Source organism: Sapajus apella, unplaced genomic scaffold (assembly GCF_009761245.1).
Source record: "Sapajus apella isolate SASKATOON/1434 unplaced genomic scaffold, GSC_monkey_1.0 scaffold42, whole genome shotgun sequence".
Classification (NCBI taxonomy): domain Eukaryota; kingdom Metazoa; phylum Chordata; class Mammalia; order Primates; family Cebidae; genus Sapajus; species Sapajus apella.
Window position 1 is genome coordinate 1,903,545 of NW_022436982.1, and position 20,191 is coordinate 1,923,735.

At 41.7% G+C, this 20,191-nt stretch overlaps 2 protein-coding genes across 4 annotated transcripts in view; one reads left to right on the forward strand and one right to left on the reverse strand.

Moving 5' to 3' along the window:
- DDX58 (DExD/H-box helicase 58) overlaps positions 1 to 2,840 on the forward strand; it is a 65,504-nt gene extending 62,664 nt beyond the window's left edge. For all 3 annotated transcript variants that reach the window (XM_032299992.1, XM_032299993.1, XM_032299994.1), the window contains one exon: positions 638 to 2,840. In XM_032299992.1, the coding sequence (XP_032155883.1) occupies positions 638 to 934 (297 nt within the window). In that variant the 3' untranslated portion in view covers positions 935 to 2,840. The remainder of the gene's footprint in view (positions 1 to 637) is intronic.
- Positions 2,841 to 7,221: 4,381 nt separating this feature from the next.
- Positions 7,222 to 20,191, reverse strand: part of ACO1 (aconitase 1) — a 67,688-nt gene continuing 54,718 nt past the window's right edge. Inside the window, exons 16-21 of the mRNA XM_032299996.1 lie at positions 18,297 to 18,401; positions 17,429 to 17,571; positions 15,715 to 15,862; positions 11,583 to 11,705; positions 8,959 to 9,144; positions 7,222 to 8,039 (exon numbers count right to left, since the gene is read on the reverse strand). Of these exons, the coding sequence (XP_032155887.1) occupies positions 7,926 to 8,039; positions 8,959 to 9,144; positions 11,583 to 11,705; positions 15,715 to 15,862; positions 17,429 to 17,571; positions 18,297 to 18,401 (819 nt within the window). The 3' untranslated portion in view covers positions 7,222 to 7,925. The remainder of the gene's footprint in view (positions 8,040 to 8,958; positions 9,145 to 11,582; positions 11,706 to 15,714; positions 15,863 to 17,428; positions 17,572 to 18,296; positions 18,402 to 20,191) is intronic.

Consider the following 20,191-nt stretch of genomic DNA (forward strand, 5'->3'; position numbering starts at 1 on the left):
TAAGTTCCCTTGCTTTTCTGAGTCTACTTCTTTATCTGCAAAAGGTCCTTTCAGCTCCAATTTGGGTGATTATTCTATTAAAAATGACCCTGTTAGACCATGTTTTCCTGAGGGACTAGTATGTTGGATCTGCATTTGGTTTCTGAGCTGTTTACTCTAAAGTTGACTCTAGGTGAGGCCTGTGGACACATTAGTCCCTGACCTTCTTCATTTGTGTCTTGACCTTGGTTGTTTTTCCCTGTATCCTTTGGATTGTGTCTGCCAGGGTCACTGGTGTGGTGAACTTGAGCTTCACAGATTTTCAACAAACACTGCTTTTGTTTTTGAATAAAGAGCATCTACCTTTAGAAGTTGGGTTACCTGGAAACTTCTTAAATCCTCCTCTTCATGAGGTACCCGGTATCCTCACTTGCAACCCCACCCAGCCTGTAGAGTCAAGTCAGGTGCATGGATCCTCCTCTGGACTTAGGTGAATCTATATATTTTTTCCCTCCAATTGTAAAATAAGCGAGACCCACCTGTTCTTCATCTCAGATTATTGTGGAGTTCCTTTTTTTTTTTTTTCTTTTTTTAAATCACAGTTATGTACTGGTTCTAATGTTCTCTTTTGTGTGTTATTCCATCCCTTCCTCTGTAGGAATCCCATTACACTGTGCTTGGAGATGCGTTTAAGGAATGCTTTGTGAGTAGACCACATCCTAAACCAATACAGTTTTCAAATTTTTATAAAAGAGCGAAGATATTCTGTGCCCGACAGGACTGCAGCCATGACTGGGGAATCCATGTGAAGTACAAGACATTTGAGATTCCAGTTATAAAAATTGAAAGTTTTGTGGTGGAGGATATTGCAACTGGAGTTCAGACACTGTACTCAAAGTGGAAGGACTTTCATTTTGAGAAGATACCATTTGATGCAGCAGAAATGTCCAAATGATATCAGAGCCTCAATCTTCAGCTTCAGGGAATGAGTAACTCTGAGTGGAGAAGAAACCTAGTGGGTATAATCATGGATTGCTTGTACCACTGTGAGGGTTTCTTTTTTTAATATCATTAACAGCTTGTACTATATTATATATGCAGAGCACAAATGAATGAATCACAGCACTGAATATTTAGTAGGCCAACAGAGCTCATAGTACTTGGGAAAAATTAAAAAGCCTTATTTCTAGCCTTCTCTTTAGAGTCAGCTGCCAACAAACACACAGGGATCACTCTGTACATGTTGGGATAGATTAATGGAATGTTGGAAATTTTTCTATACCTCCCTTTCTTGTCTTAACTTACTGTAAACTGGCTTTTGCTCTTAACAATCTACTGAAATTGTTCTTTTGAAGGTTACCAGTGACTCTGGTTGCCAAATCCATTGGGCATTTCTTGACCTTCTTTCTATTTGACTTCTGTGCATTTGGCCCTGTTGAGTACTCTTCTTGAAATTCTCCCTTGGCTTCTCTTCTAGTTCTATTCTAGTCTTTTTTATTGAGTCCTCTTTGCTGATTCCTTAAGTGTGATAATTCCAAGGATTCAATATATGTATATATAGAAGTATATACTATACATATGTATATGTAACTATTATACATACAGGTATGTATATGTAATGGTTATATGTACTCATGTTCTCTGTGTAGCAACGTGTGGTATGGCTACACAGAGAATATGAGTACATAAAGCCATTTTTATGCTCATACTAAAAGCTGTCCACTGTAGAGCAGCTGTGTGTAGCAATATGTGTCCATTCTACAGTGGACAGCTTTTAGCAGTGAGCATAAAAATGGTAAAATACTTCTTAGAAACTTGCCAAATACATTTTGTCCTATTAATGTGTTCCCTTCACATGTGCCATTGTTCTCTTTGACCATTTTCCTTTAATGGCTGACGTTCAACTGAATGTCTGTTCTCAGGTCCCTTGGATGTTACTGATGAGGCAGTTTGTCCTTTCTACTTGAAAAATTAGAATATGTATTCAAATGGCATTCATGTGTCACTTAGCAAGGTTTGCTGATGCTTCAAAGAGCTTAGTTTGCAGTTTTCTAGACATGGAAATAAGTGCCTGAGTTCCCTGGATATCAACGGGATGATGTGTTACAGCCGCCTCCCTGTCCGTGCAGTCGGTGACCAGTGGTGCCAGCGGGGAGCCAGAGAAACCTGCCAGTTATGTAACTTTTCTTTGGCTTTTCTTCATCTGTAAAACAAGGATAATACTGAACTGAAAGGGTTAGTAGAGAGTTTTTAATTTAAAGAATGTGTGAAAAGTACATGACACAGTAGTTGCTTGGTAAGTTACTAGTAGTAGTTGTCTTAGTAAGACCCAATACAAATGGATTATTTAAAACAGGTTTATGAGCTTTTTAATTTTTCATTTGTTTTTTATTAAGAGTGTCTTTTGTTGTGCAGTTGGTTTTTATTGATCGCTATTTGATATGGTTTGGCTCTGTGTCCCACCCAAATCTCATCTTGAATTGTAATCCCCATGTATCAAGGGAAGGACCTGATGGGAGGTGATTGGATCATGGGGGCAGTTGTCCCCATGCTGTTCTTGGGATAGTGAGTTCTGAGGAGATCTGATGGCTTTATAAGGGTTTGACAATTCCTCCTTTACACACACACTCATCTGCTGCCATGTAAGACATGCCTGCTTCCCCTTCTGCCATGATTATGTTTCCTGAGGCCTCCCCAGCCATGTGGAACTGTAAGTCTATTAAACTTCTTTTCTTTATATTCAGTCTCAGCTAGTTCTTTGTAGCAGTGTGAAAACGGACTAATACACTATCATTTAAGAACTCCAATATGATGTGTAAAACATCTACTAGAAATAAATTTCATAAGTTTTTTTTTTTTTTTGAACTGGAGTCTTTGTTCTGTTGCCTAGGTTGGAGTATAATGGCGCGATCTTGGCTTACTGCAACCTCTGCCTTCTGGGTTTAGGTGATTCTCCTGCCTCAGCCTCCCAAGTAGCTGGGAGGCTACTTGGCACCCTCCACCACACCTGACTAATTTTTTGTACTTTTCATAGAGTCAGGGTTTCAGCATGTTGGTCAGGCTGGTCTTGAGCACCTGACCTCAGATGACCCACCTGCCTCAGCTTCCCACAGTGCTGGGATAACAGGCATGAGCCACCGTGCCCAGCCAAGAAAAGTTCTTTTAAGTATGTAAATGATTCAATTTGGATTCAGTCACAGGCAGACTGAAGTGAAATAAGGAAAACGTAGCATTTCCTTGTTTGACATTTAATGGAATAATGCCATTGCCAGGTATGGACTTGAACAAAGTAGGCATTTGGTTAATATGTACTGAATCAAAGAAATGAGTAGGTAGGCTTTTAGGAATTGCAATCTCTTGACTGACTCCTAAATGCTGGTAATTTATTTCTATACTGAAGGCCACATTTTAAAACCAACTGGGGAGTCTTTTTCATGGACACATGCCCAGCCCCATTACTGCATCCTGGCAGGGTGTCCAGCCATGTACATGTTTTGAAGTTCCTGTGGTTCAGACACAACCTGTTATACAGTCACCACCTTATTATCTCTGTGGTCCTGGCCTGTGCTGATGCTGTGATATTTTCATCCTGAAATGAAGAGGCAGTCATCTCAACACCAGGTCAGTAAACTGATTCCTGTCCTTCAAATTGATTCATTGTTATTTGAATTTCAAACAACAAACCAACCATAGCTCAGTGTTTCTCAAGAGTATCCTGTGGAGCATAGTGTGTGAGACACCCAGAAGAAAGCACTCTGTGGTCAGATGGGTTTCTGTGCCATTTGCTGCCACCTTCCCTGCAAACAGTGATTTACAGCACACGTTGTCCTTGTGTCTGTTCTGCAGTGATAAAACCCGTTTAACTCAGTGGTTCCCAAATGTACTGACCCTGGGTCTGTTTTTCTCAGGGAACACTGTTAACATCCTGTAGAAGCACAGGAGCAGGTATCCAGCCTGCATACGAGAAGACAACTAGAACCAAATTTGAGGAGCATGCCTGGAACTCTCTTTCATTATACCATAAAATAAAACTACAAATTTCATTCAACAAATTTGTATTTAATATGTAGGATTCACTCTTGGGATGCCAACTTTTAAAACTTAAGAATATCAGCTATCGTTTATATAATCTTTGTTCATGATAATTATGCTGTCTGGGTGAAAAGAAACTGGCTGGGTATTATATTCCACTTGTGTTCATGGCATTTAATAATGTCCTAAGAAGGCAGCCAGTAGAACCTTGGTTACTGTTTTTCAAAAGTGGCTCTGCATTGCTCCCACATAACCCGGTGCATTACTCCACAGTCCTAATAGAGCCCTGAAAGGGAAACTGCCAGAAATAAGGTTCTTCATTTAAGTGACTAAAAACTCCCCAATATTTTTTCCCTAGGGAATAACTGGGAGACAAATCTCTAAGATCACATACTATTAATGGTTACCCCAGAACCTGGCCATATCCCCTGGCATATGAAAGAGCCCAGGAGAAGAGGCCACTCTACTGCAGAGGCCAACAGAAGGTATGATTGGCAGAGGGATGGGGGGTGGTTGGAGGGGCAAATGTAAGGGAACTTGACTTTGAGTCACAAGATCCAATCAAGTCCACAGTCACGGCCACCACTGTTCCTCAAGTTCTATCAGCCAGCTATTTTTTTTTTTTTTTTCTGCTTAAGCCAATTTGAGTTGTGCTTCTACCATAGCTAAGAGTCATGCCTAATATATCTTTCCCCTAGATTACTCTCCATGTACCATAAAAATCTAGTGTGTAAATACACATGAAGGGCATCCCTCTTCCTTATTTGCTACATTAAAAATATTAACTGTTAGTTTGCTGTGGATGCCAGGTATGCCTTTTTCCCTAGGAAGGATCAAGCAGTAATGAATTTGGAAAACTGTAAGAACCAAGATGGGAATATTCATTCCCAAAGAATATGGGAGGGAGAAGAATATTTTTAATTTGAATAGTAAGATGGTTTTTCCCTTAAGGAAAAACCAAGTTGGTTTATTTAGCCTTGTTAGTGGGCAAGGTTGAGACACTGGCCAAGGTGGGGGTATGTGTGTGTCTGTCTCTCTGTTACCCAGGCTGGAGTACAGTGCAGTGATCATGGCCTTGACCTCCCAGGCTCAAATGATCTTCCTACCTCAGCCTTCTGAACAGCTGGGACCACAGGTATATACCATCACACCTGGCTAATTTTTTTTTTCTTCTTCTTTTGGTAGAGTGTTGCCCAGGCTGGTCTCAAACATCTGGGCTCAAGTAACCCTCCAGCCTCGGCCTCCCATAATGTTGGGATTATAGCCACTGTGCCTGGCCTAGATACTTTTACTGAAAAGGACAGAGGGTGTATTTGGAGTTAAGGGACCCCCATTCCGTTAGTCTAGCCACAATAATCTGTTTCCTCATAACCATCGTCTTTGCTTGGGCTGCTGTAACTAAATATGGTGAACTCTGTGGCTTATAAACAAATTTCTCACAGTTCTGGCTGCAAAGTCTAGGATCAAGGCACTGGCAGATTCAGTATCTGGTGAGAACCCACTTTCTAGTTCACAGATGGTGCCTTCTTGCTGTGTTCTCCCAGGGTAGATGAGGGGGTGTCTCTTGAGACTCTTTTAAAAGGCACTAGCTCCATCCAGAGGGCCCAGCTTAGCTTCTATTACCAAAGGCCCCACTTCTATTACCATCACCTGGGAGGTTAAGTTTTCACCATATGAATTTTGGGGAGGATATGAACATTCAGACTATAGGAGCCACTGAATGTGGGGAGCTGGATAGCTCCCCAGCTGCTCAGTAATGGGGAGCAAGACGGTGGAGGTCTGTTTTCTCAGCCATCCTTAGTGTTTTTATTCTAGGACTGATCCTAATTTGAGGCTCACAGGCTTTTTGTGCAATGGAGTTCTTCTTTTTTTGAGACAGTTTCACTCTTGTAGCCCAGGCTGGAGTACAATGGCACGATCTCGGCTGACTGTAGCCTCTGCCTCAGCCTCCCATGTAGCTAGGATTAGAGGTCCCCATCATCACCCCTGGCTAATTTTTGTATTTGTAGTAGAGATTGGGTTTCATCATGTTGGCCAGGCTGGTCTTGGAACTTGTGACCTCAGGCGATCTGTCTACCTTGCAACCCAAAAAGTGCTGGGATTACAGGTGTGAGCCACCGCACCTGGCTGTTGTAATTTTTTTTTTTAATGAACATAAATTAGATCCCCAGGAGCACAAATAGAGGGATGCTAAATAACCCATGTTGATTCCTCATCTGTTGAGAAGTAGAAAGAGGATTAGATCCCAGCTGTTCTGATGACCAGGCCACATTAGAAATTCATTAGAAGGATCCCGCCCTCCTATACTTGGACATCACAGCTTCTGCTGGTTCTTGGGCACTCAGACTTAGACCAGCATTCCCCATGCCCCTCCCCAGGTTTTTAGGCATTTGGACTTGAACTAAGTTATAATACCACCAGCTTTCTTGGGTCTCCATGAGAGTGCGACCCTGATCCAATATAATTAGTGTTGCTATAAGAAGAGACATGAGACCTCATTTTCTCTCTCCCCCAACCAGACACACATCAAGGAAATGCCCTGTGAGAACAAGCAAAAACATGGCCATCTGTAAGCAAGGAAGAAGAGTGTCCTCACCAGAAAATGAAGTGGCTAGAACTTTATCTCAGAATTCCAGCCTCCAGAACTGTAAGAAAATACATTTCTGGGCCGGGCGTGGTGGCTCACGCCTGTAATCCCAGCACTTTGGGAGGCCGAGGCGGGTGGATCACGAGGTCAAGAGATCGAGACCATCCTGGTCCACATGGTGAAACCCCGTCTCTACTAAAAATACAAAAAATTAGCTGGGCATGGTGGCGCGTGCCTGTAGTCCCGGCTACTCGGGAGGCTGAGGCAGGAGAATTGCCTGAACCCAGGAGGTGGAGGTCGCGGTGAGCCGAGATCGCGCCATTGCACTCCAGCCTGGGTAACAAGAGCAAAACTCCGTCTCAAAAAAAAAAAGAAAATACATTTCTGTTCTTTCAGCCATTCAGTGTACAGTATTACATTATAGCAGCCTGAGCAAACTAAGACATGCCCAGAAATGGCTACAGAGGTAAAAAGGAGCAAAACCTATCATCTGCTTTTCCTTACATACTTACATCATCGCTACTGCTACCAGGCTACTCTTCCTTCTTGTCTGCTTCCAAACAGGGCAGAGTAGAATGGTTCCTAAACATTTCCGTTATACCTGTACAGTTCTGATAGAGGCATAAAAATCGGAGAATATGAACGTTATTCAGCCTTCCTAATGGATTCACTCTGCTCTAAACATCCCAAAACTCTAGCCACACACACAGAAAAACTCAAAGTCAACAAGTTTTCATTGAAAATAGATTTCATTTCATTCATATTAGAAATGTTGTGTTCTCCCAAACTGCCTCCCAACAAAGGTCTCCTCTTGACAAATGAAAAGATAGTAAAAAGACAACTTCACATTTCTTTTTATGCTGATCTATCAAAAGGTACAAATCAAAAAAACTCCCAACACCCGAATTGTCCATGAGGTGTCTGGATGATTGACTCTGAAGGAAAAGGAGAGAGAATCACTGCTCTGATTTGAAGTGTGAAAAGTTCTTATATAGGTCCATGTCAGTTAACACTGGTATAATATAGAAAGCAAAATGACCCTCAAGAGAGAAGTTTCATTGAGTAGAGTATAAGAGAGGAACAATAAGAGGGTACATACCTTCTGAGAAGGTTTGCTTGTGTTCAGCTGATTAATAGGAAACAGTGAAAAATCAACATCCCATGATCAGTAACTTTAAAAACAAGCTTGGTTCTCTGTTTCTGGCACTACTGAGTTTAACAAAAATAGAGAATGTAAAAACTTCTGGTTTTGTGCCTACAGGAATGGCACCAACGCCTTGGCTGGTGCATACTTTCCTCCCTGGGTACAGCACCAAGTGCAGGTCTCCTACTTGGCCATCTTGCGGATCATGTAGTTGAGGATGCCCCCGTTGAGGAAGTACGTGAGCTCCACGTCAGTGTCGAACCTCATGACAGCCTGAAAGGTCTTTCCAGTATCCAGCTGCAGCACAAAGAGATGGAAGAATTGTTGAGGGAGGAGGTATGACAGCTCTGTTGGGAGGAGATTTTGCCCACCTTGCCCCTCAGGTGTGGTCCACACTCCAGCAATACCAGCAGCACATGGGGACATGCAAGGCCGCTGGCCCTAGCCCAGACCCACTAAATTAGAAGATGCATTTCAGCAAGATCCCTGGGAGGCTGCTTTGCCCGTTAAAGCTTGAAAAGCACTGCAGGCTGTAAATGAGGGAGAGAGGCATCTAAGAAGTAAAAATAGCTTCTCAGGGCAGTAGCTATTAATGACATAGGGATAATGTTTTTTTAAACCTCTGGATACTTCTGTCCACAGGGAGTACCCAGTCAGCAGAGGTTTCATTAAGGCTGTCCCTTAGGCAGCTGGCCCACCTGCTTATCTGAGATACAGACTTTTGCACTGCCTCCCCGGGGCACTGAATACCCCCGGGACCTGGGTACTTTACCTTGCCTAAGGATGTGTCATTTTCACTCTTGGGTTAATCAAAGCCTGGTGCCTATGGGCAGGCTTAGGGAGGGATGAGTGTATCTGTTGCTCACAGCTTTTTAATAAAATGTTTTAGGTAATACGAAATGTCATATCCCTGGGCTCTCATCACAATCCTCTGCCTCTGGGCTAAGGGAGACTGGGGAGAACAGGGGACAGAGAGGTGGGAGGTAAGAATGGAACTGAGGATAACTGAATAAACAGAGAAATTAATAAATCCATAGGCATCATCCTGTGTTGCGAAGGCAGGTAGAAAAGGTGCTAGTAGGACTCCTAAGTCTAATGCAGTCCTATTGAGTGGTATTTTTTGCTTTCCAAACCTCACTCATTTCCTTCTAACAAGATTGGTTACAAACAAGGGGCCCCTTTTGAAGGGGCCTGGCACGGAGATGCTCCAGCTTACCTTGACCTGGACTTTCATTCGTGGTTTGAGGTTTTCTGGAATAATGACAGTGTATCGTTCCCGCCCTGTGAGTCCCAGGGCATCTGCATTCTCACCAGGGAGATATTCAAGTGGGATCACCCCCATGCCAACCAGGTTACTGCGGTGAATGCGCTCATAGCTCTCAGCCAGGATAGCTTTGATTCCCTGATGAATAGAGAGAGTAGATGAGACACAGTTCCAGTCTTTTCTTTGGATACACAGATTTATAAACACGTTAGAACTGTTGTCATGCCTAAATTATTTGTAAGTACCTATTAATATTTTACATACAATGTGATCCTCTAGTGATAAATAACAGAATAGCTAGTCTTTACTGATTGCCTACAATGTAAAGGCACTATGTAAGCACCTAAATAATTCCTCTCATTCTACCCTCCACTAACCTGGGGATGGAGATGCTCTTACTGTCCCCCTTTACCCAGGGAGTCAGTGCTGGTATCTGGACCCATGGAGTCTGACAAGTGATATAACATGTCTTAGCAACTTACATTGTATCTGGAATCCACATCATAAAACAACATAAAATTTTTCCCTATTATAAAAAAATACAACTTTAAAACATACCACAGATAAAGTAAATGATTGCCTCTTGTGTACTGCTCTTACACTTGCTGCTTCAAAGATCATATTGCGTTGAATACGGTCTTGATATTAAGCTTAAAGAATGTTTTATTGGGAATCTATAATTGGCAATATACAGCAGTGAAGCATAGTACTCCATTAACTAGAACTCCCCCATTAGTTTATTAATAACTGTCATAAAATATTAAAATACCCTAAGAGGTGTCTTGGGCACACTTTTAGATGCCCAACACCAGGGTTACTTTGGGAGCTTGTTAAAAACAAAGAAACTTGGGTACTATCCCAGATCTGCTGTATCAGAATATCTTGCAGGGAGTATGGGGTGGGGGTGGGGGGCTAGTGATTCTTATCATTTTGAGGACTATGAACTATAGTACAGTGGTTCTCAACCACTGCTGCATATCAGAATCACCAGGGAAAGCTTTTAAAATCCCAATGTCCAGGCCTTTCTCTTTATCAATTAAACCAGAATCTCTGGAGATAAGATCCAAGCACAGGTATTTAAAAAAAAAAAAAAAAATCCTGTGTTTCCAAACTTGGGAAGCACTGCTACAGAGGGAGGGCAGACTCTTTGGGGTAGTAGATATTTTCCAGGGATTTAGGTATAGATGGATGTATTCTGGGGAAGTAGAAAGCTTTCTAAACACACACTATTCAGGTCACTAGCTCTGTGTAAAGGCCATGCTGCTGTGCTTCAGAAGCTGTAAATCATAGCTGTCCACTGCTCTATGGTAAGGACAGTCCAGCACAGCTGAGTGGCCCAGCCCGGACAGCTACAGAACAGAAGAGCATATGTTTTCCTGGGCAGCCAGAGCTCAGTGGTTCCATACAAAGTGTGGACTCTAGAGAACCCCTGGGGGCCAGTTCTCTTCTTATCCTCTATCAGATCTTACAGCTCCCTGAGTGCTCACTGCCTGGGTCTCATTTTGGCTACTACTCCCAATCACCTTCCTAAAATCCTTTTCTTCTACAATTATCTGGTTCTTTCCAGTAGCTTACAGAAAAGATAGGCCTTTGACCTACTACCAACTAATCAGAGAATATTTCTAAATCCTCAGAGCAAAATAACCAGTTAGTGTGATGTTCAAAGACATTTTCAGAAGCCTAGATGTCTGGAGAACTGTGTGCCAGACAGCCACATTTTTATTACTGTACTGTGGATATGAACTTAGTGTTTCCCAAGTACATTAATTTGCAAGCCATAAATTATTTAAATGGACATCAGGCAAGCCATTTTTACCCCACCCTGAAGATTCCGGCTCGGTGGCACAATTCTTTTCTGGTTTTAGGGCAAGCAAATGCTCAAGAGGTAAAAGCTCTCTGCTCCCTGCATGGCCCCTTCTATGGGGACACCTCAAGAGGTGGAGCCCTGAGATGGCTGAAGGTTCTAAAGAGCTGCCTGCCTATATGCAGAGCGAGTCTCCCTCTCTCAAGAGCCCATAAGCAGATTTTCATAGGCAGTGAAGAGCAATTGTAAAAAGTGATTCTCTCAGTTTTCCAAGAGACTTAGAACGCATTCTTGCCAAAGTAACTCCTGAAAAAGTGCAAGCTTCTTTTCTCTTTTGTAAACCTGACAGACAATACAATAGCCCTGGTTTATCCCTGACATTCACCCAGAACAAAGGACTTGAATAAATTTTGGTTCCTCAACCTCTGAGAATGTTAAAAAAAAAAAAAAGCCATGAAACTTCACCCTCTGAAAGACATACGTGTACTCTTCTGGATATGTTTTCAAAGACTTCAGAGTTCCCAAAACTGTTCTATAGACACACCCCCAAGTTCCATTAATGAATGACAGATCCAGTTCAACTCTGCATAGTCCTTCACCAAGTAAAATAAATCCAGAGCCACCAAGAAACAGGCAAGGAATAAACACTACCTGCTTTTTTTGAGCCTGCTCTTCTTCCATGACATCTTGGAAAGTAAAGGAACAGGATTTGTTGGCACCCTCCCAGTTCAGAGGGGAGCTGCCTCCTGGGATGTCTCTGCTTCATACTCACCAGCAGGAAGGGGCCCTTAGCTGCCCAGTCTCGGGAGCTGCCTGCACCGTACTCTTTGCCAGTCAGAACGATCAGGGGAAGGCCTGCCTGCTGGTATCGCTCAGCAGCATCAAAGACATCAAGCTGAAGAAGAGAAAAGGAAATTTTACAAATGCAGGAGTGGCAAAGAGTGGACATAGGCCCCCTGAGCACTGGTGAGGGCAGGGCCAGAAGGGTCTGCAGATGGCCAAGTCTGCTTAATCAGATATCTGGTCTACAAATTCCCAATTATCTTGGTCTTTTTACCTCTACCAAATTAAATTTTGTGTTCTTGTTTTTGAGATAGAGTCTCACTCTATCACCCAGGCTGGAGTACAGTGGCACGATCTCAGCTCACTGCAACCTCTGCTTCCTGGGTTTCAAGTGATTCCCCTGCTTCAGTCTCCCAAGTAAATAGGATTACAGGCACCCGCCATCAAGCCCAGCTAATTTTTGTATTTTTAGTAGAGATGGGGTTTCACTATGCTGGCCAGACTTGAACTCTTGACCTCAAGTGATCCTCCCACCTCAGCCTCCCAAAGTACTGGGATTAGAGGCATAAGCTACTGCTCTCGGCCTTAAATTTTGTATTCTTAAAAACCATTTTATATTCTTTTGACAGAAATGCCTAACTGTTATTGGTTTTATAAACACATTAGAATCCTAAGGCATCAGGGACAAAAGGAAACTATATCCGATTTTTTTCTTTTCCATAGACAAAACTATTGTAAAACTCAAACAGAATCCAACCTAAACATTGATTCTGACTCAATATCAGAAAATCAGTGAGGTCAGTTGTAAAGGGTAACAAAACAAAGAAGGTAACATGTTCTGAAATTATATAAAGTGCAAACTTTTCTACATGAAAATCAAGGGTAGCGATGCTAGAAATGCAAATGGAAGCCCAAGTCAAAGGTAGAAAAAGATAAATATTTTAGTACATGAGAAACATACAAATAGATTTCTCACAGGAAATCTGAATATCTGCTGAACTGAGAGTTTACAAACACATGATATCATCTCTGGTGGCTGAGCAGTACTATTATTTTTTCTGGCTATAAGTCAGAAGATAAAATTCCTCAAAAGAGAGACAGGAGCTAAAGAAAACTCTCAAATAGACTTTCACAAATTTGTGTTTTGGTGTACTGATGGAAACTGTGGTTAATTTCACACGACATTACCTAAACCTGGATAGGATTCTGTATGTCTTCAGCAATACAGAACTCATAAATATAGAAAACTGTCATAGAAACAGTGAAAAACCTTCTTCTGTCCAACTAAATTGTCTGGATCCTTTCAAAGACCAGAAAGAAACAACTTATCTGTTATTTTCAGAGATTACAGCTTTGGGTATTAACAATGCGAGAGTGTGTGCTTTAAAAAGTACTGCAAAGCTGACAACCTCATGGCAAAGCACATCATGTTACCCAAGCTCAGAGGGACTAAGCAGGTCTAGAACTCAGATCTCCTGACTTTCTATTGAACGCGCCATGCTGAGAGCCCTCAACAGCTTAGAAAGCAACAGCTCCCTGCACTCTTACGCTCTACTAAAGAGGATATAGCATTTAGCTATTTCTTCTGTTACTGTGCCTTTATACCTCTAGGTATTATGTTTAAACTACTTGTTCTTCATGTCTCCATTTTTGTTATTGTCAGTTTCCTACTTTGAGGATTTACTTCTCCTAATCTTTCCTCTTCCAAACATCTCCCTTCTCCCCAACCTCCCAATATAGTTATTTTGGTAAGTCAGCATTTGTTGTTTGCATGGTTATGACTATGTAAATACTATTTACAGCTGAGCCAGGTAATGTATTATGATTTCCTTTTCTTGGCAATTTAAGACATATTTCTACTGGAGTTAGTAATTTTCACTTTTTTGAATGAATTTTTTTGAAAATTACTAATGTTCATTTTTTCTGTTTTTCCTGTTTCTATGTCCCTATAGTAAACATTAAGCCCTAGAGTACAAATCTCCCATAAAGACATTCAAACATATCAGGCAATCTACCATTTTAAAATCTCTGTCATGACACTGTCATTCCTGGAGCTCTCAGTCCTGTTTCAACTTGGGCTGTTTGCTCTCTGAGCTTGATGCATTCCTGTTACAGAGGGCTCTTCCTTCACTAGCATCCTGGGGCTTCCGTTCATCTGGATCCTATGTCTTCCCCTTTGGTTTACTCCCTCATTTTGGTGAACACATTGCCAAGTAGCTTCCTAAGGAATGTATCGAGGGCTGTTTTTTTTAAGCTTTTGAATATCTGAATGTGTCATTACTTTAAGTGCATTTGACTGGTGGTCTGATGGGCATAGATTTTAGAATGCAAACCGTTTTCCTCAGTCTAAGTTTCTAGCAACAAGAAGTCTGGAACATGTCCTTATTTCCTGTTGTTTCATGTAAGCTGTTTTGTTGAGATTTCTCCTTTTGGTTGCTCTTGATTTCACAATGATATAACTTGGAATAAGTCTTTTAAAATTATTTAGATGGACCTTCAGTGGGCCTTTTCAATGTGGATCTCAGACCATTCAGTGGGAGCTACAAATTTTACTTGTAGCTTTTTATTTTGTTTTGAAATAATTTCCTCTCTTGCATTTTGTCTGTTCTCTTTTTAGCACTTCTGTGTTAGGGCCTCCTGAGTTCAGGCCTTACATTTTTTTCTCTTATCTTTCTGTTACATATTCTAGGAAATATTCTTGACTAATCAACTTCTCCTTTGAATTTCCTTTTTAAATTTAAAATGTTCTTTCTTGTCTGATTGTTATTTCATAGCAACAGAAAATGAACTCTTCTCTGAGGATACAATTTTTTTTCTTTTACTTTTTGCACTCCCTCGCCCCCTGTTCAAGTCTTGGCTCAAATGTCTGTTCATCCTTGATTCTGTCTCTTCAGATGGGGATCTAGACATCTGACTAGAAATTCTATGTTATGCAGGGCTTGTAAGTGAGTAAGCTGTACGCTATGATATTTATTAGGGGCCCCCCAATGCCATAACCACAAGTCTTTCCCGTTGGTCTCTAGGGTATTCCATCATTCAACATTTATGTTTTTTTTCATTTGATATTCTGTGACCTCTGCTATTCACTGAACAAGGATCTGCTGGGCTAGGTCCTGATGATTAATGATCATCTCTACAGAACATATTTGTGTTACATAATCAATTACGAGTGAGGCAGTATGTGTGGTGGTAAAGGGCCAGACTTTCTGGGTTTTAATTCCAGCTTTTCCACTGTGAGACTTGAAAGAGTAATATGACCTCTTTATGCTTCAGTTCTCAATTTAAAGCACAGATAATCCTGGTACCTAACTCAAGGGGTTGTTATCAGCATTATATAATTTAATATATGCAAAAAGCTTAGGAGAACACCTGGAATGTAATTAAGTGCCATAGACATATTAACTATTATTGTTTTAAAATAAGTTGGCAGGGTTATTTCTTAAACAGTTTTCAGACAATTTTACCACACTCACTGGGAAGGGAAGTGACACTAAGGACCTATGACACGTACCAGACTCTACGCTAGGTTTTATATTTCAGTCAATTTCATTTTAAGCCTCAGAGCTTTCTTCCAAGGTAGGTAGTTTTTTTTTCACTTCACAGGTGAGAGAAATGAGGCTCAGAGATGGAAATAATTTCAAGGCTCCACAGCTAGTATAACCTAGCGCTGGGAGCAAACAATGCCTGCTGCAACCCACTGACCCTAGTAGCTCCCGTTAGAACCAAAGCATGCCTCCAAGCACCTCTCTACTCCTTCTTTTCATGTGGATTAGATGAATTAAATTACATGCCAATAAAGTCATACAATAGCACTTCTTAATATCCTTTAATTTAACCCAGTATTTCCCCTTCAAATACTTTAAATGAAATTTCACTCAAAGCTCAATTCCTAAGAAACGAGATTGAAACCACGGTTTAGAATCTCTAAGCAAGAAAAGGTTTGAATTGTCAATGATAGATTTTATGCATATGGACACCTGGTGAGGAGGACTATGGTTAGTTTGAGGTAGGATGGAGCTGTGAAGAAAAACTAAAACCAAAAGATAAGTAACTGTAAATATCCAACCTCAGCCAAGGCTGACAAATGCTAGTGTCTGCAGGAAGCAGAACACAATACTCACGATTTCTCCAGAAGGCAGATGGATAGTCTGTGGTGCCTGCTTGTTCAAAAATCTGTTTAACAAGCGAATGTTGGCAAATGTTCCCCGTGCCATGACGGCGTCGTTACCTCGGCGGGAGCCATAGGAGTTGAACTCTCGTGGAGTTAGGCTAAGAAGGCAAGCAAGAAAGGTGCTGGCTTAGTGAAGCAAGCGAAGATTCACCTTAGCTTATACCAAGAAAAGGAAAAAAAACCATAGACCTGGCTATTTCTCTAAATCTCCTAAGCATTGTTCTCCACGGCAGAAAAGCTGTCCCCAAAGCTTCAACAGAGAACAGAGAGAGAGGTGAGAAGGGGTGGTGAGAGGCATAAATCAGTATTCTCCTGAGATTAACTCAAAGTCTTTCAAATCTGGTTAGAAAAATAAGGAACTCTAAAAATTATTTTATTTGTTAGTAGGTAGCTTATAAAGCTTCATATAAGGTAAAGAGCTAAATTAAAAATACGTGAGAAAATGGAAGCAAAGAGAAGACTTAGGGTAGGCAAATCAGATGGAGCTCGGAATAGGGGGAAACACAAAATATGTTCTATTAAGTAATCAGAAATAGTTTCAAATCTTTCCCTGAGTTATCAGGAACTCAATGCAAAGGAAAGAAACACAACTGGCAAAATAACTTATAAATTTCATGAGCGAGAAATTGAAGCAGTGCCAAAGAAATAGAACAGCTATTTCTTGTCCCCAAATCAGAGGAAATCTTGTCTGTGGACCCTCAGGGAAAGGAAACTTTGCGGTGGTAGGAAACACCTTATGATTAACACAGTGACCAGTTCACTGAGGTGTTTCTTAAAATACTAGGGGATGGATGTGTTAATATGATTTAGTTAATGGGTAGATCTAATTGGACTGAGAGAATTTAATGGGTTTCAGGAGCAAGTGAGTATGTCTTGGAACCCCTGAAACTATGCAAAATGATGTGGGTATGTGCATTTTTCTGAGAAGGCATTAGATTTGCTTTCATTCAATTCTCTGAAATGCTCATGCCTCAAAAGGGGTCAAAAATCAATAGAAAAAAGGTATTTGGATTGTCTTCCTCAAATTTCCTCTGGAGAATCCCTGAAGGAGTTGATTCAGGAGATGGGGATAGGAACCAGGAATTTTTATCTCCTCACATGATTCTCATGGAAACTCAGATTAGAGAACCACTGACCTTGATTAATATTAATATATGAGACAGTAGTTGATAATGCTGGTATACCTATGAGTATCAGCAAGAGACTGAAGAACTGATAAGTGGATGAGTAAGCTACAAATCCTCCATGCAGTGCTCTGTAAACCTTAGGTTTCTCAACCAGGACCTGGCAATGCATTTCAGGTTTTGCCTCTGCCCTATGCCTCAGGCAAGGCCAGGCTCTGCCTCAGGTTAAGAGCAGAGCCTTGTACTTGAAGGATCAGCCAACTCCAGGGCAAGGATGACAGTTGGGCCTAATGTATACACTTCCTCAAAAGAAGGTCCCTTTCCCCTTCGCCTTGTTGGGATTCACGTTAATGGTTTCTCCCATAGAAACTGTTAGGCAGCAAACAGAAAACGTAATTGGTTTTTAAGCCCCAAGGTTAAGCCTCAGTGAAAAACCAAAGAATCTGATTCCAAAGGGCCAGGTGAAAAGAGAAATGTTGGCCTCCTTCACTCTATTACTCCAATTTTGCCTTTAGTCCTTCCCACCTCACTCATACTTACCCTCTGTTAGTCAAGTAGCGAGCAGCAGGGCTGTTTCTTGCAATATTTCCAGCTGGAGAGATGTGGTCAGTTGTTACTGAATCTCCCAAATTTAGCAGCACATAGGCATCCACTATAGATTTAGGGGGCTGAAGATCCAAAGTCTAGCAAAGAATACAAAAAGTCAGCATTGGCCCAGGTTTTCTCAAGTAAGCAGATCATACTCAACAATGGTGGTCCATGCACCTGAACCAGATGACAGTTCCACACCAATGCACAGAAAATTCTAGTGTTCCCGTTTTTATCAAAGATGCTAAGAAAAGTAAGGTGAATTTACTCAAAACATATCTCAGTCTTGAAGAAAAGGTGAAGTACTGGCAATATCCCCTCAAAAAGCAACAGTAATGCAGCTGCAAATGACATTCTCTCTTCACATCCCTAGAACTCCTCAGATGCTGAGGATAGTTGGAATCCTGAGCTTGACTGCAACCCCTTCTCACAGTGACCCACCCAGGAGAGCATAAACTTCTAGATCATCAGTTTCAGGGACAATGTCCCTGGTTTTTATGAGTATAATGTTCACTATAGCAGGTTCTAGGGATGTTCTCCTGGAACAGTCCCTCAGACTCTACTAGGTCTAAGTCCGGGTGGCACCAAATCACCAGGGTGCCTGTGTACATCCACGCAGAACCCCTGCACAGATAAACTGTAGGCCCACAGCAGCCAAATATCCCAGCCTCCCAACACTCTCCCCGGCAATATCTGCTTGGGTTTGCAAAGGTTTTCATCAAATGGGTAGTCAAAGCAAGAGTATGCGGTAATAAAGTAGATATTATTAGGAAAGAAATCCTTCAAAGGACTCATTTTGTTAAAAAATAAAAAGCCATACCAGGTTTTCAAAGAATGGTGGTGATTTAATGTATGTAGATTTGGAATTCCAGCAATACAGCTTATCTGATGGGGCTACTAAGGCATTCCAGCTTTCATTCACAGTCTTAGAAAAGAAAAGAAAGGCAGATCTAGTCATATCCCATTCTAGAGAAAATTTAATATGCAAACACAAAACATACATTCAAGCTAAGTTACACTAGAAACCATTTTTATTCTCAGCCACACACAGGAGTTCATTTATACTAATAGTGTGTCATGCTAAGTAACTTAAAAATCCATAGGCACTGTGGGCTGGGTGTGGTAGCTCATATCTATTAATCCCAGCACTTAGGGAGGCTCAGGTGGGAGGATGGCTTGAGCCCAGGAGTTAAAGACCAGCCTGGGCAAGATGACAAAACCGTGTTTCTACAAAAATTAAAAAATTGTTTGGGTGTGGTGGCATGCCTCTGTAGTCCCAGCTACTCAGGAGGCTGAGGTGGGTGGATTGCTTGAGCTCAGGAATTCGAGGGGACAATGAGCTATGATGGTGCTACTGCACTCCAGCTTTAGGTGACAAAGCGAGACTTGTCTCTGAAAAACAAACAACATCATCATACATGTGCACTGTGATAGGCAGCCTCTACGATGGCAGGTGGGATCATGCCTCCTGGGATTCACATCCTTAGTTGACCCCCTCCTGTTGAGTGTGAGCTGAAGCTAGTGACTATCTCCTAGATTAGGTTATTGAGACCTGCCTTCTGTCTCTCTTGCCCTCTCTTGCTCTGATGGAAGCCAGCTACCATGTGTGAGCCATAAAGAGACCCACATAGCAAGGTGCTGAGGGAAGCCTCCAGCTAACAGCCAGTGAGGAATGGTGGACCTCAGTGCAACAGCCCTTGAGGAACTTGATTCTGCCAATAGGCATATGAGTGAGCCTAAATGGAAACCTCCTCCAGAGACTACAGCACCAGATGACATGTTGACTGGAGCCCTGTGAAAGTATACAGTGAAGTTGTACCTGGATTCTTGACCCACAGAAACTGGGAGACTATATGTTTGTTGTTTCAACTGACTATGTTTTGGGGTAATCTGTTGCACAGTAATAGACAACGAATGCATATGCTTATCAGTAACTTAAATAATCCAGATTATACTAAAGGGGAAATTACTCTCTGAGTGTTTTGGGAAGTGGCCTTCCAGGTTACATAGATACTGGGTAGCAAATGACAGCTGCTATGCATTACAATTGGTTTGAATTCCGTCCACAGGTCCATTAACTCGGCCTTTGGAGTAACACATTTAGCACAATGTCTGCCAAGCTCCCTAACACCATCTCCCAAGGAGCACCTGTGGAGGGTGCAGTGTGTGAACATCACACCTACATCACCCTCTCCCCAGACAGTTCTGTCATTTAAACCACCAGCCCCAGTCAGAAGCCCTTGGGTCAGCTGAATGCAGAAGGCAGGGAAGGAATAATATGCAAGAGTCTCAGAATATGATGCTGAGCCCCATATATTTCCTACTATTTGTAAAATGTATGGAAAGGTTTCTTCATTTCAGTAGTTTGGCACTTCCTACTGAGTGGCCTCAATTTTTCTTTAAAGCATGCAAAAGTACATTCTGAGAGGTGCATTCAACCAGTGGACTCCACTTCAGTGACACAATATAGTGGCCGCCAGGGGTCCCAGCCACAGCTGACACACATCCCCGGGTGTCCTAGAAAGGGGTAGAGTTTTGGAGAGTTGAACCTGAGGCTTTCTTCTCTAGGCTGTCACCAACTTGTCCAAATCTGGGAACATTTGGGGGAGATGGGATTTGTAAAAATGCGAGTCACAGGAGAAAAATGATGGAGAACCACTTCCCCAGTTATCTAAAGGAATAAATGTTACTCTCTATAGTTTATACTCCCATTAG